Source organism: Mesoplodon bidens (assembly GCF_964165515.1).
Source record: "Mesoplodon bidens genome assembly, chromosome: 19".
NCBI classification, from domain to species: Eukaryota; Metazoa; Chordata; class Mammalia; order Artiodactyla; family Ziphiidae; genus Mesoplodon; species Mesoplodon bidens.
The window spans coordinates 2,128,343-2,142,335 of record NC_138179.1 but is presented as its reverse complement, the minus strand read 5'-3'; the positions used below and the strand labels follow the sequence as shown (position 1 = coordinate 2,142,335).

The 13,993-nt window shown below is 37.9% G+C and overlaps 2 protein-coding genes across 4 annotated transcripts in view; one reads left to right on the top strand and one right to left on the bottom strand.

Annotated features, from left to right (window-relative positions):
• The first annotated feature begins 18 nt into the window (after window positions 1-18).
• COX11 (cytochrome c oxidase copper chaperone COX11) lies at window positions 19-9,758 on the top strand. Of its 2 annotated transcripts, XM_081220212.1 has the most exons (4): window positions 19-404; window positions 3,849-4,004; window positions 7,091-7,216; window positions 7,606-9,758. In XM_081220212.1, the coding sequence occupies exons 1-4, from the start codon at window positions 54-56 to the stop codon at window positions 7,786-7,788; spliced, it is 816 nt and encodes a 271-aa protein (XP_081076338.1). In that variant the 5' UTR covers window positions 19-53; the 3' UTR covers window positions 7,789-9,758. The 2 variants fall into 2 exon arrangements, with proteins under 2 accessions (XP_081076338.1, XP_081076337.1); XM_081220211.1 differs by lacking the exon at window positions 7,091-7,216 and having other exon boundaries at window positions 27-404.
• Window positions 8,439-13,993, bottom strand: part of TOM1L1 (target of myb1 like 1 membrane trafficking protein) — a 55,411-nt gene continuing 49,856 nt past the window's right edge. For both annotated transcript variants that reach the window (XM_081220210.1, XM_081220209.1), the window contains exons 13-16: window positions 13,537-13,642; window positions 13,025-13,106; window positions 9,766-9,830; window positions 8,439-9,174 (exon numbers count right to left, since the gene is read on the bottom strand). In XM_081220210.1, coding sequence (XP_081076336.1) covers window positions 9,767-9,830; window positions 13,025-13,106; window positions 13,537-13,642 — 252 coding nt within the window. In that variant the 3' untranslated portion in view covers window positions 8,439-9,174; window position 9,766. The remainder of the gene's footprint in view (window positions 9,175-9,765; window positions 9,831-13,024; window positions 13,107-13,536; window positions 13,643-13,993) is intronic.

Genomic DNA, 13,993 nt, shown 5'->3' with positions numbered 1-13,993 from the left:
ATCGCGAGAACTCGCCTCTGGCCTCTGACAGGCGGGCGTTCTTTCCGGGTGCCATGGGAGGGCTCTGGGGTACGGGATGGGCGCGCGTGGCTTTCTGCGGGTGGCCCTGGAACCACCCTGGAAACTCGACCAGGGCTGCGGAGAGGGTAGAGTCTTGTCTCAGGTCGGGGAGGAGCGGGACAGGGGGTGCTGAGAGGGAGCTGAGAAGGCTCGGCACATGGAGGCGCCCGAGCTTGGCGGTGCAACCGCCGCGGCGGCCGAAGAGCACGAACCCCTTCACGCGCGCACAGCAGGAGGATTGGCGGCGGCGGAACAAGACCGTCCTCACGTATGTGGCCGCGGCGGCCGTGGGCATGCTGGGGGCGTCCTACGCCGCCGTGCCCCTTTACCGGCTCTACTGCCAGGTAGGGCTGGCGCTACCCTTTGGGCGGCCCGTCTGGAGGGGCGGGGGTGCGGGCAGTTCCCTAGACAGCGATGCTCCACGGTGCCGTGTCGGAGGGATGTCCGAGATTATCTACCAAAGAAAATCACTTTCTTAGGAAACAGGCCCTAGAAAGTGACTTACTTGCCCAAGGTCACCAAGAAAGTGACAAGGCTACCGGTAGAACCCGAGTTCTTACAGTGATTGTGCCTATACTCCACTGCCTAGTGAAATTCCCCTATCTCAGCTACACCACAGGAAAGGTCTGCAACCTGTACTACGGTATCCAGCGATCTGCCTTACCTTCCTGCTGTTCACACACGGGCCCGCTTTTAAAATGTAATTTATGTTCATACATTAATTCTGTGAACCACAGAAACCATGGTTTCTGTGCAAAGGTTAACCCTGGAAATGGGAGTGTGCTTGCTACTTGTAGTTAAACTGGGAGTAGCTTTTTATGTATACAAACTAGCATGAATTAGGACTTCGAGGCTTTTCCCCCTTGTTAATATGTAACTGTAATGTCCTTACCCAGGGCTCCCTTTTAGATCAGAAACTCCAGTGCAATGGTTCGCAAAGTGCAGACCCCAGGACTAGCAGCAGCATCATTACCTGGGAGGGGAACTTGAGCGCAGGTTGTTGAGTCCGACTGCAGAACTGTTGAATCAGAAACTCTGGGGGTAGGACCCAGCAGTCTGTATTTAATAAGTTCCCTAGCAGATTTTGATGCAGGCTGACGTTTGAGAACAGCGGGCAAAGGCAGAGTTCACCTGTTTCATATATATTCTCCTAAGTTCTTAGGCAGTAGTTTGCTGCTTTGTCTGGGCATTAGGATCACCCATGGGGCTTCTTAAACAAACATGTCAGGGCTCCTGTACCCCAGAGATCCTGATTAGGAGACGTGGGTAGGGGTCAGGAATTTATGTTTTAAAAACATGCCATAAATGAGAGCTATACATTGGGTTCATTCAGTGAGTGAGTGATAGTGGTTCCCAAACTTTGTTGTACATCGGAATCACCTGGGGAGCTTTTCAAACTCCTGACACCCAGGTCACATCCCTAACCAATTGAATCAGAAGGTCTTGGAGTGGGAGTCAGGAAGCAGTAATTTTTTAAAGATTCCAATGCTCAGAAGAGTTTGGGAATCACTGGTTAACTGCTCCTTCCCGCCACTATTGTTAATGCCTGGCTTACTTCTCCTGTCCTTATGAAGATTAACTTTTGCCTTTATTTTCGATAATGACTGAAACAGCAGAAATCTGAAGGACTTTTCAGTCTCTTAATATCAGCATCTATGTAGGAAAGTGCAGTAGCTTGATTTCTGGAGGATGAGTATAGAATGTGAATTAATTTTTATCAGAGGCCAGCCTGGACCAAGCATGAATCCCAGAACTACCAGTTGATTAAGTCATAAGCAGACCTGAATCTAAAACAGCAAGTGTAAATCACCCCAAACCACCGGTGAGTAGGCAGGGGAAGGTGGGTGGTTGATTTTATTCTTCAGGCAATATTTAACAATGTCTGAAGACATTTTAGGTTTTCACAACCTGGGAAGTGAGGGGGGGAGGGTGCTACTGGTATCTAGTGGGTAGAGTCTAAGGGATGCTGCTAAACATCCAACACTGCAGAGGGCAGATCCATTCCCCCACCCCCACCAAAAAAACGAAAAAAAAAATCAAAGAATTATCCTCTCCAAAATGTCATTAGTTCCAAGATTGAGAAACCCTGCTCCAAACTGAAGTGAATGACAATATTTCATGCACCTGGGTGAAAGTGCAGGGCAGGAAAGTAAAAACAATTGTAATTTGTAATCCTAAACTTAAATCATAGTTGGATGTTTAGTAGTGACGTTTCCAAAAGAGCATCTCTTTTATTTTTGGAATCACGGAACTTTAGAGCCAAAAAATTAGGGATCGGGCTTCCCTGGTGGCACAGTGGTTGGGAGTCTGCCTGCCGATGCAGAGGACGCGGGTTCGTGCCCCGGTCCGGGGAGATCCCACATGCCGCGGAGCAGCTGGGTCCGTGAGCCATGGCCGCTGAGCCTGCGCGTCCGGAGCCTGTGCTCCGCAACGGGAGAGGCCACAACAGTGCGAGGCCCAAGTACTGCAAAAAAAAAAAAAAAAAAAAAAAAATTAGGGATCATATAAACCACTTCATACACTGAGCTCATTTTATGAGTATGGAAAGTGTAGCCCAAAGAAGTAAGATTTAGTGAGTTTTTAGAGCTAGTGACAGAAGTAAACTGGAGCACAGGACATTTTCTTTTCAGTGCCTTTTTCTATTGTTTAATTTCTCAAAGCATCACATTTACTAATTTGAAGAATCTGTATTCAAAGACTGCCTGTCAGAAAGAAAACATTCAGGAATCTTTATTTAAGTGACTCAAGTTCTTCAGGAAGACATCTTAAAACTTAGCCCTCTTGAGCAGAAGTATATACTTGTCTATTAAGCAAGAGTAAATAAAGGCTTGCCCTCTGATGTATCTTGTAGGGTTATAATGTAACTTCATATTGCATGGCAGCTGAGTGAAGCTGGTTGACTTGTGTAACAAGCTAAGATGGTAATACTATATTTTGCTGGAAGTCTTCTCTAGCCTCAAATTTGGTATTTTTTCCCTAGTATAGTAACAGATTAATTATCCGGAGACCAGAATTCTGGCAACCTCAAGCATCAGAAGAATGATTTTTTTTAAGCTTCTCTGATAAGGAAATAATTAATGGCAATGAAGATAGACAAGAAGTATCACAGATTATCCTGATGCCTTATGATTAGTTGATTCAGTGGACAAAGAGATCAGGTTCTCTGATTAACTGGTAATATACATATATAAAAGCTGTACTATACAAAAAAATACAGAAAAAAATTTACAAGAATATTTACCAACATGGACAAATACTTATGATGCTTGAGGAAAGCAGACTACAGAAGTGAAGCTACAAACTAATCTGTGCTCTATAAGTTATGATATGAAAAAGGACCAGACAGGGATGTGGAAAATGGAATTATTTAAATAGTTTATTGAAATGACAGCATTGTAGGTAAATTTTCTTTCTAATAATAATAGTTGATAGAAATATTAACAATAAGGGGATATATGTTTAATGAAAAGTTCAGCTAAAGATTCTGAGCTCTATTATCAGTGGAGAGTCTGCTCTTTCAAATGATTCATTTTTGACCTTGCCATATAACCAAGTGATTACTGAATGATATGACTTTAACCAATACAGGCCCTTGACATACAAAAAGTGGTCAAACCATTGGCACATTCATAGGAAACGGCCATTGATAGTATATAAACCTTGCTGCTACTGGATTATTAAAGTTAAATAGTTTTTAAATTTTTGTTTCATCTAGTAACTAGGTCATCAGCACCTAAAACTACTGGATTATTGTTTAGCATATTATATTGTACCTTGTCTTTTCCTAGACTACTGGACTTGGAGGATCGGCAGTAGCAGGTCATGCATCAGACCAGATTGAAAACATGGTACCTGTTAAGGATCGCATCATTAAAGTTACCTTTAATGCAGATGTGCATGCAAGTCTCCAGTGGAACTTTAGACCTCAGCAAACAGAAATATATGTAAGTGATTAAAGCAGTTTTTAAAAGATTGCTTTTTTCAATGTAAAAATCCTTTCTTTCATCACTTACTGTTTCACAATTTAGGAAACATTCATCTAAACTTAATTTCAAAATACTGACAGATTCCATTACTGTAATCCTTTTATTCCTGCAGACTACTTTTTGACAGTGCCCTATATTCTGACCTAATGTACAGGATATATTAACTTTTAAGTTACATGGCATTATAATAAAAGTCAGTTTGGAACTATGGAAAATGTCATGGTTTTATTAGAATCATATTAAGAATTCACTAAGAAGTTCTCTGGTCACTAATCTTGAGAGTAGGAGCAGCTGTCATGCTTTATAGTTGGCTTTACCTTAGGTATAGATGATACAAGAAAAATGTTGAAAATCATTGGTTACAATGGAAAGTAGTTTACTGATTTACATCAGAAGTATCCCTGTCCCTTAAAAAAAAAATTTAAGGATCTTTGAAGTAATCATGCTAAATAGTCATGTTCTATTTCAGAAAGATTATACACCTTAAAAGTTTCCTAAAATTGTGATTAGAGGATTTAACTGAAATTATCTCATGAACTGAATAGCCAGAAAAGCTTAATTGTAACTCTTATTGGAAAACCCTATTACTATTAGTGCTTCCCCAGGTTAGTAAGCTTCATTGAATCTCTTAAGTGATTTGAGGGTGTTATAGGTTATGGTTCTTTCTGTTTTTTTGGTTTTTTTAAATTAATTTATTTATTTTTGGCTGCGTTGGGTCTTCATTGCTGCATGCGGGCTTTCTCTAGTTGTGGCGAGCGGGGGCTACTCTTCATTGCAGTGCGCGGGCTTCTCATCGTGGTGGCTTCTCTCGTTGCGGAGCACGGGCTCTAGGCACGCGGGCTTCAGTAGTTGTGGCATGCTGGCTTAGTTGCTCCGCAGCATGTGGGATCTTCCCGAACCAGAGCTTGAACCCGTGTCCCCTGCATCGGCAGGCGGATTCTTAACCACTGCGCCACCAGGGAAGCCCTAGATTATGGTTCTGAATATTAGTTGCAATCACACAGTAGTATACAGTGGTGGTAGTTGCTAAATTGGTACATGCGACAGAGCATCCTTTGGACGTTGACTTTTTTTTAAATTATGTCTCATTTTACGTTGACTTCTTTAAAGCCTTGCAATTTATTTTATCCGTTATTTTCTCTCAAAAAAAAAAGTATTAGTGCTTTTTGGTTAAATAAAAGTTCTACTCAGTTAGTTTTACTCTGGTTTACGTTTAATTTACTCTGGTTGTAAACTAAGTTTAAGGTTGGTAACCTTTTTTAAAAAGAATCTTTAGTCAATTGTATAATATTCAGGGATAAGTGTTAAGAAGTTAGGCTTGGCTTGTTCTTGGACACATTTTATTTTCTTACATCTTTATTGAAGTATAATTGCTTTACAATGTCCTGTTAGTTTCTGCTGTACAACAAAGTGAATCAGCTCTATGTATATACATATCCCCTCCGTTTTGAGCCTCCCTCCACCTTCCGTATCCCACCCCTCTAGGTCATCACAAAGCATGGAGCTGATCTCCCTGTGCTATGCAGCAGCTTCCCACTAGCTATCTGTTTTACATTTGGTAGTGTATATATGTCAGTGCTGCTCTCCCAGCTTACCCTTCCCCCTCCCCGTGTCCCTAAGTCCATTCTCTATGTCTGCGTCTTTATTCCTGTCCTGCCCCTAGGTTCTTCAGAACCTTTTTTTTTTTCTACATTCTATATATGTTAGCATACGGTATTTGTTTTTCTCTTTCTGACTTACTTCACTCTGTATGACAGACTCTAGGTCCATCCACCTCACTATAAATAACTCAATTTTGTTTCTTTTTATGGCGGAGCAATATTCCATTGTATATATGCGCCACATCTTCTTTATCCATTCATCTGTCAGTGGACACTTAGGTTGCTTCCAGGTCCTGGCTATTGTAAATAGTGTTGCAGTGAACATTGTGGTTCATGACTCTTTTTGAATTATGGTTTTCTCAGGGTATATGCCCAGTAGTGGGATTGTTGGGTCATATGAATGTTCTATTTTTAGTTTTTTAAGGAACCTCCATACTGTTCTCCATAGTGGCTGTATCAATTTACATTCCCACCAACAGTGCAGGAGGGTTCCCTTTTCTCCACATCCTCTCCAGCATTTATTGTTTCTATATTTTTTGATGATGGCCATTCTGACTGGTGTGAGGTGATACCTCATTGTAGTTTTGATTTGCATTCCTCTAATGATTAGTGATGTTGAGCATTCTTTCATGTGTTTGTTGGCAATCTGTATGTCTTCTTTGGAGAAATGTCTATTTAGGTCTTCCACCCATTTTTGGATTGGGTTGTTTGTTTTTTTGATATTGAGCTGCATGAGCTGCTTGTGTATTTTTGGAGCTTAATCCTTTGTCAGTTGCTTCATTTGCAAATATTTTCTCCCATTCTGAGGGTTGTCTTTTCATCTTGTTTATGTTTTCCTTTGCTGTGCAAAAGCTTTTAAGTTTCATTATGTCCCATTTGTTTATTTTTGTTTTTATTTCCATTTCTCTAGGAAGTGGATCAAAAAGGATCTTGCTGTGATTTACATCATAGAGTGTTCTCCCTATGTTTCCCTTTAAGAGTTTTATAGTGTCTGGCCTTATATTTAGGTCTTTAATCCATTTTGAGTTAATTTTTGTGTATGGTGTTAGGTAGTGTTCTAATTTCATTCTTTTACATGTAGCTGTCCTGTTTTCCCAGAACCACTTATTGAAGAGGCTGTCCTTTCTCCATTGCATTTTCTTGCCTCCTTTGTTGGATACATTTTAAATAACTTCATCTGCAGATTATTGCTTGAAGACTTCAGACATACAAGAGGACAATCCATAACTAAGTATGCATAAGAGAACATTGGTTCTCCACTGACATATGCAAGTAACATTTGAAAATCAAATGTTCTTGGGAAGTATTCACTATTTATTTTGCTGACCCTTAACATTAGTTTAAATGAGGTATTATGGTCTGAAATGATAATAATGACTAATTTAGGAGGGAAAGAAGGAGCCATGTGAGATTTAAGGATAATGTATATTTTCCTTAAAACAGGTAGTGCCAGGGGAGACTGCACTGGCGTTTTATAAAGCTAAGAATCCTACTGACAAACCAGTAATTGGAATTTCTACATACAATGTTGTACCATTTGAAGCTGGACAGTATTTCAATAAAATACAGGTATAACTAAATGCAGACATTACAGAATGTGATAAGGTACATGAAATTGTTTGATACTAAATCTGTTTCAGTGTTTTTTTAGTAGGTACTAATTTTTTAAAGTTCATTTCTTCTAAACTTCAAACTTTTTTTCATTGCTTATAACAGCTATGCAGAGGTTGAGAGTCAAACCATGTAGATATCTGCTTTTTTAAGATTAGAAGAATTTGCTGATTCTCAATCCTTAAAGCAAAACTCAATCTGAGATAAAAGATGCTGTTATTCTGTCACAGAATTTAAAGATTATAATTAACAGTATGCTTATTAAAGCCAATAAATGAAGCATTAGTTTCTATTATAGGTAATACAATAGAAATATTAATTAATGAATACCTTTCTATAACTTCTAGTGCTTCTGTTTTGAAGAACAAAGGCTTAATCCACAGGAGGAAGTAGATATGCCGGTATTTTTCTACATTGATCCTGAATTTGCTGAAGATCCAAGAATGGGGAATGTTGATCTCATCACTCTTTCTTATACTTTTTTTGAAGCAAAGGAGGGGCATAAGTTGCCGGTCCCAGGCTATAATTGAAGTCAGAACTAAGTCCTCCTTCAAATTTGTGATTTTTGAAAAATCATGTATCTTCTCAGAGGAGAAATATTTACAATAATGTGAAGCCTTCTGTTTTAAATTTTATATACTTATGGTTCTTTTTTCCCAACTAATTTACCCTACTTAGAATGTGTAACTGTTCAAAACCATACTTAGAGTTTAAGTAGTATTAGAAGAAACTGCTTTGTTTCTTAAATATGTTGGCATGGACTTGATGGTTCAGCTTAATTCACTGGTCCCCTTTCAAATTATGAGCACTTCATACTTGTAGCAATGAATTTTTATTATTATTTCTAGAATAGTTGGTTACTGCTTTCATTATGAACAGTCACTATTTTAAAAGCTCAAAATGGAAGAGGAATCACTAAGCCCTAACAGCTTGCCTAAAGATTACATTCTGATTTCAAATTTGACTATTTTTCCTTTAAGATCTAGGGCTATTTTACATTCAGAGTACTAAACAAGTACTTTGAAATTTCAGTACCATGAAATTTAAATAAAATGCATAAGTATATCTAGTAGGTTTCTAGCATTTCTTGTGATAGTTCCAAGTCTCCAAATTTTAAAATGTAAGTGGGATTGTGAAGATTTACTGACAGCAGAGTTCTTCTGAAAAAAGATGTATTGAACTGTTTTAATAGTAATTTATTTGTCATTGAAATTTATGACAAACCAAAGTACAATTTGTTCTGAATGTTTTCCAGTAGTCTTTTTTTCCAAAAAGAAAAAAAAAGAGCATTTAGTTTTATAAAGAATTATATTTAAAGGCAAACAGTGTAGAGTCCAGTAACCTCTTGAGGGTACCTGAAATATTAAACTACAGTCATCAAGGCTTTTACAATTCATAATCCTAAACAAGAGTATTATTTATAAAGAAGTGCAAATTGACTTTTACATTCAACTTTAGTTAAATGAAGGCACTCAGTATTCTTCCAGAATAATAATAGTTCTTCACATTTCATGGTTTCATCTGTTAACAATTATTTTGTAATGAAACAGTCTTCATCTACTCTTATCCCAGCTCTTGTGATGATTTCTAAATGTAGGAAGGTCTGAAACATAAGGTGCTACACTTAATCTGGTTGGCCTTAGTACCATGAATTTTTCTTCTGCTGAAGTTTTAAGTGAATGTATGTTACAACCAAGTTCTTTTGAGATAAAGCTTGAGCTGCTGTCAGGAACCATAAATGTTACTCTGGAACTGTTACTCTTCTGTTTAAACCTCATTACTGCAGAGGAGAAATGTTCCACTGTGGCTTTGATGTTCTGGAAGGTCTTAACTTCTGGGTCTCAAAGCTGGACAGGGTCTACCTTGAGGAGAATTGGCACCCATATGCTGCTAGTGAGCTGGTCATCCACTTCCACCTGGAATAAAAAGAAGAGCCAACCATCTCCATCTTTTCCTCTTTCCCCATTCTTTGTAACTAGAGAGCCACAGTCTAGTAGAGGAAAGGTGGGAATGTACTACTTCCATGGGGGAGGGTGTGGAGGGAATAAATAAGGTTAACAGGTTACTGGTGGCTGTGTGCATTTATTAGTAAATAAATGGAATGATTAGTAAAGCAATAGAATCCAGACCAATCTAGACTAACAATGAATGGCTTCTACCAGTCCCAGCTAACAGGTAGGTATTAACTGCACATAAAAGACACATCTGATTCTAGTGCTAAGAAGTTTTTATTGATCATCTGTTTTTTGTTAGCATTAACATTTCTATACCATAAACCTACTTCTGCATTCCCAAGATTTATAATTTTTAGCTAACATGATCACAAAGAATGTATTTCATTAGTGAACAATAGTTCATTACAATTTGAGTGACTCAGAGGAACTTGTGTAATAATATCTCACTCATCAGAATGTCAGACTGTGATGGCCCTTACAAAATCTAAATAAGAAAGTGACAGTTACACTGAAATCATGTGGAACGTAAGTTGTGGAAGTTGAAGCCTTTACCTCAAGGGTCACTGTGACTTTGAGCTCCTTTGTGGTGGTGAACATCAATGTCTTCATAAATAGCTCTGAAACAAACAAGCCATAATGGCAAAAGGGTTATATATCAATTTCAATGTACTATTTTGGCTTTTAGCTGCCAACAACTTAACTAAAAATCTGGTGCTATTTTAGGTGTTCAGGAAATCAGGCTATATCAGTAAATAAAAACATAGGTCTCTGTCCTGAAGCTTACATTATAACTTTCTTAGATCCTAATGCTGCTATCCCTGTATATCTTATAAATATGTATCTTATTTAACCATTTTACTTGTAATTTAATGAGAAATATGGCTCAAAATTTGGACAGTTTGCTTCCTGATTTTAAAAAAAAAGCAAAAATTGTTCAGCTTTCCCTGACTTTATAAAAAGCATTAAAAATTAATATTCTAGCTTATTTAACATATGTTATTACAGTCCAAACTCCTGAGCTACATTTAGCATATAACTGTCACCTTTGTGCTTTGTATATAGTCATTTTTCTATGACAGCCTTTGTTCAATTCTTTATATTTGTCTTACATATGTCTGTAGATAGAACATATCTATACCTAGAAATATGACATTAATATATACAGTATAACAACACATGGCTAAGGAAAAAAAAAATCTCATAAAAATCACAGCACATTGAAGGCATGATCCCTAACCTCAAGAAGCCCCAGGATGGTCCAGAAATTTTAATGTTTTTCTAATAAGTTTTGTCTCTTGTTTTCCACAAAAGTATTTCAACCTCCTTCACTCTATTCAAATCTCTGATGCCCCTCCTCTCAGTCAGAAACCTCACATTTTAGTAACTTAAATGTCTGGATATGGAAACAACCTCATGCTTCCATCACCAAATCTTCAAGTCTGTTTTTATCTGCACCATCATGTACTTCTATGACCCTATCTGTCTACCCCTAGCTTCTCAAACACCTCACTCATTTAGGTATCTCCCTTCCTAGATCTTCAGCCTCTCATTCTCTACTAAATCCTAACCCTTAGGATTCACAGATATTCCAGCATCTCCCATTTTATAAAATAATACGGTCCTTTATCCCATGTCTACATAATCACCTCAGTAATCCTCTAGCTCCCAGGCCACTTTCCACAATCCCTTCATGTTTAAGTTTCTATGTAAGTTACCTGGGCACTATTGTCTACTTCATCTCTTACTTTTTAATGCACTGAAATTTGATTCTGTCCCCATCAGTTTACCAAAATGCTTCTACTAAAATCACCAATGATTTCCTGTTACTTAGTCCATTATTGAGTGTTTGTCTTCAGCAATTGTTGTGTACTCCCTCCTTTTTGTTTCCAAACTGCAATTTCCACATCTGGTAATAGGTTGTTCCCCGTTGCTCTCTGCTCTTGGCTTTTCCATTTTCTTGAATGTGCCCAAGCTCTCTCCCCACAGGGTCTTTGTATAAGTTGTTACCTGGGCCTGCAACACTGATTCCCGAACTTGTCACACTAAAAACTGCAGGTCTTAACCTTAACGTCACTTCTCAGGCTTTCTCTACCCTCATTTAAATCAGTTCTTTCTGTTACACACTCTCAAGTCGATATCTTTCATACCATTAACACAAACTGTAAATACATGTTTGCCTGCTGATTTAATTTCTGCCTCCATACTAGATTTACCCTCCATGAGTTTTAACATGAAAAATTAGGCAGCAATCAGTTTCCCTTGCACATAGACAGTGCTCAGTCGTTTGTCAAATGAATGAATCATGTGTATGTGTATGTATATGTATATGTATATTCATAAGTACTATACTCTGTTCTGCTGGAGTAGAAATTCTTAACCTGGGGTTCATGGACAACTAGTGATGTGAATATCCCAGAACTTTTCTGCAAGATTTTGTGCTTTTCCTTAGGCAGAAGTTCCCTGGATTTCATGGAATGTTCAAAGAAATTGAGACACCCTACCCTCCTGAAAGTAAGAACTGTAGTGGTAGGGAATTCCAGCTTCTTACTATCTCTATTACCTTTAATATCTATTGCACCAGCACATCTACTTACAACAATCTCATAATTAACTAAAATATAATAATATACTTTTCTGCTTCCTATTTGTCTGGAGAAACTGATAAAAACATCCGGTTTCCAGACAGCATACCTAGTTTAACCAGTTTCTAATTCCTTAAACCACTAATATATTCAATGATGCTTTATCAAGCAGAATGACCTAGGAAAGTTTCACAATCTTGTTAGGAAAAAATATTTAATTAATTCCTAAGCCTATTAAAATTCATTCATAAATCATTCCAAAATAGATCACTACATTGAGGGTTTAAACCAGGGTCAAAACCTCAAATGCCTACACATGCCAGGCAGGTCAGATGAAGGTATGCAGTGGGCCAGGTGGGGCCTGCTGGACTGCAGAAGCTGTCTCATCTTAAAGAGGCAGCTACTGTGCAGCCCCAAGCTATAGCTAATGCGTAAAAATGCTGTTGTATTGAAAAGAATCCAGAGGTCCAGATATTTTTGGAAATATCCTACTTTTTAAGTGTTGGCAGTTAGTGTTGAAATGCATGTTTAAAATTCACACAGGTCAAACAAAACACAGCTGCAGGCAAGATAACAGCCTGCAGGCTGCTAGTTTCTAAACGGTGATTTCCATAAACCTGCTTTAATCATTTTAAACAATTTTGGGGGTAACCTTTAGTCAAAGTATATTAAAGCTCTAATGAGCCTACCACTCCATAAATATTTTTATATACTGACCAATGTGAAATACAAAATAATGCTGCTTTAAGGATTCCAAGTTAAAAATTAATTTTTACACTAATAATCCATTTTAAGCACACTGTTGTCATAGGTAGTGAAGATTAAAAGCAAGTTCTTATATAAGTCTTTTTTGGCATTAGTCAAAGAACAACGAAAATATCCCATCCATGTGGTATTTATGTCACCAATCAGTGAATAGTGAGTGCCCTTCTCAAGCTGGAGAGAACCTGACTTTCCTCCAAGGCATCTACAAGGAATATGCTAATGCACACGATGGTTCTGGTTATTTCTTAATGTGCAACCCCAGCATTTTTATTTTTTAGTCACAAGGCTGAGAATAACGAGATCATTAAGAGCAACAACCTCCAAGAAAATCTCATAAGTCATTTTTAAATAAGGTCATTGATTTCTGCCAAGACCTAAACAAAGTTAAATGTATGACCAAGCCCTGTTAGCTCTGCTACCAAAGGGAACCAAGACAAAAAAGAATCATTTTGTAAATGACTTACTCTGTGGTGACAGCAGGAGCTAAGGGATCAAACTCCATTACCTCGTAGTAATTGGGTGGCTGGAAATCATTCTTTGTCATCGCTGTAAGCAACAAAAAGAAATACATTGTGCTTTTCGAGGAGATACACACAATTAATATTCTCTTTATGACTTAGACTTCTGGCAGAAGATCCTAACAAACACTGACAACCAGAAACAAGCACACTGGTGTTCCAATGCTACTCCCAAGTACAACAAATTATATATAACAAAAAGATTTCCAAACTTCGATTACAGGATCATTTACCTCAGCACTCAAAATACAATACTCAGTGCAACACAAGCATTTTTACAGTCTCCTAATGTCAGTCATAATGGTATCTGCCCTGAATTTATCTCATGTAGCTTAAAAATGCAAATGAACTCTAATTTTTCCTCTCTGTATATCTTTTCAGTTACCAATAAATCTCTAGCAGATTCATGTATTCTCACAAGTTTCCTTACTTGATGCAAATAATAAGGTGTCAAGTACCTGGATGATTGCTGGGCAGGGATGGCGGTCTCTGGTTTGATGGTGTTGCTAGAATGGTCTTTAGAGTAACTGGCTGTAGTAATACTGAATTTGAATATTCCGGAAGCTGAAGAGAGCAGGGTGCATGTTCAAATAAACATCCTACATTAAGCTTTACTTTATAATTTAGATTCCTAGGCTTCCAAGGGGCAGTATTCCAAGAACCATGTATTCTGAACTGGATAAGAATTAGTAATTATTAACTTATTTTAGTTTTTAAGGTAATAACCCCTTACAGAATTTACTGCTTTTCTGTCTGGTTTCATGCCCATTGCACCTCATTTCCCATATAAAATGTAAACTTTAAAAAAATGTTGCTTTTTTAAAAAAGAAGCAGGAATGTATGGCTCAGACCAGAGTCTTGTTCCACACTGAATAAAAACTCGGCCTCAAAGGACAAAAAAAAAATATTAACCAC

Bases quoted from the DNA above. Each gene is read 5' to 3' on its own strand.
- COX11 (XM_081220212.1), top strand. From the start codon at position 54: ATGGGAGGGCTCTGGGGTACGGGATGGGCGCGCGTGGCTTTCTGCGGG. The intron at 405-3,848 runs GTAGGGCTGGCG...GTCTTTTCCTAG, and splicing joins TTTACCGGCTCTACTGCCAG to ACTACTGGACTTGGAGGATC. The intron at 7,217-7,605 runs GTATAACTAAAT...TATAACTTCTAG, and splicing joins AGTATTTCAATAAAATACAG to TGCTTCTGTTTTGAAGAACA.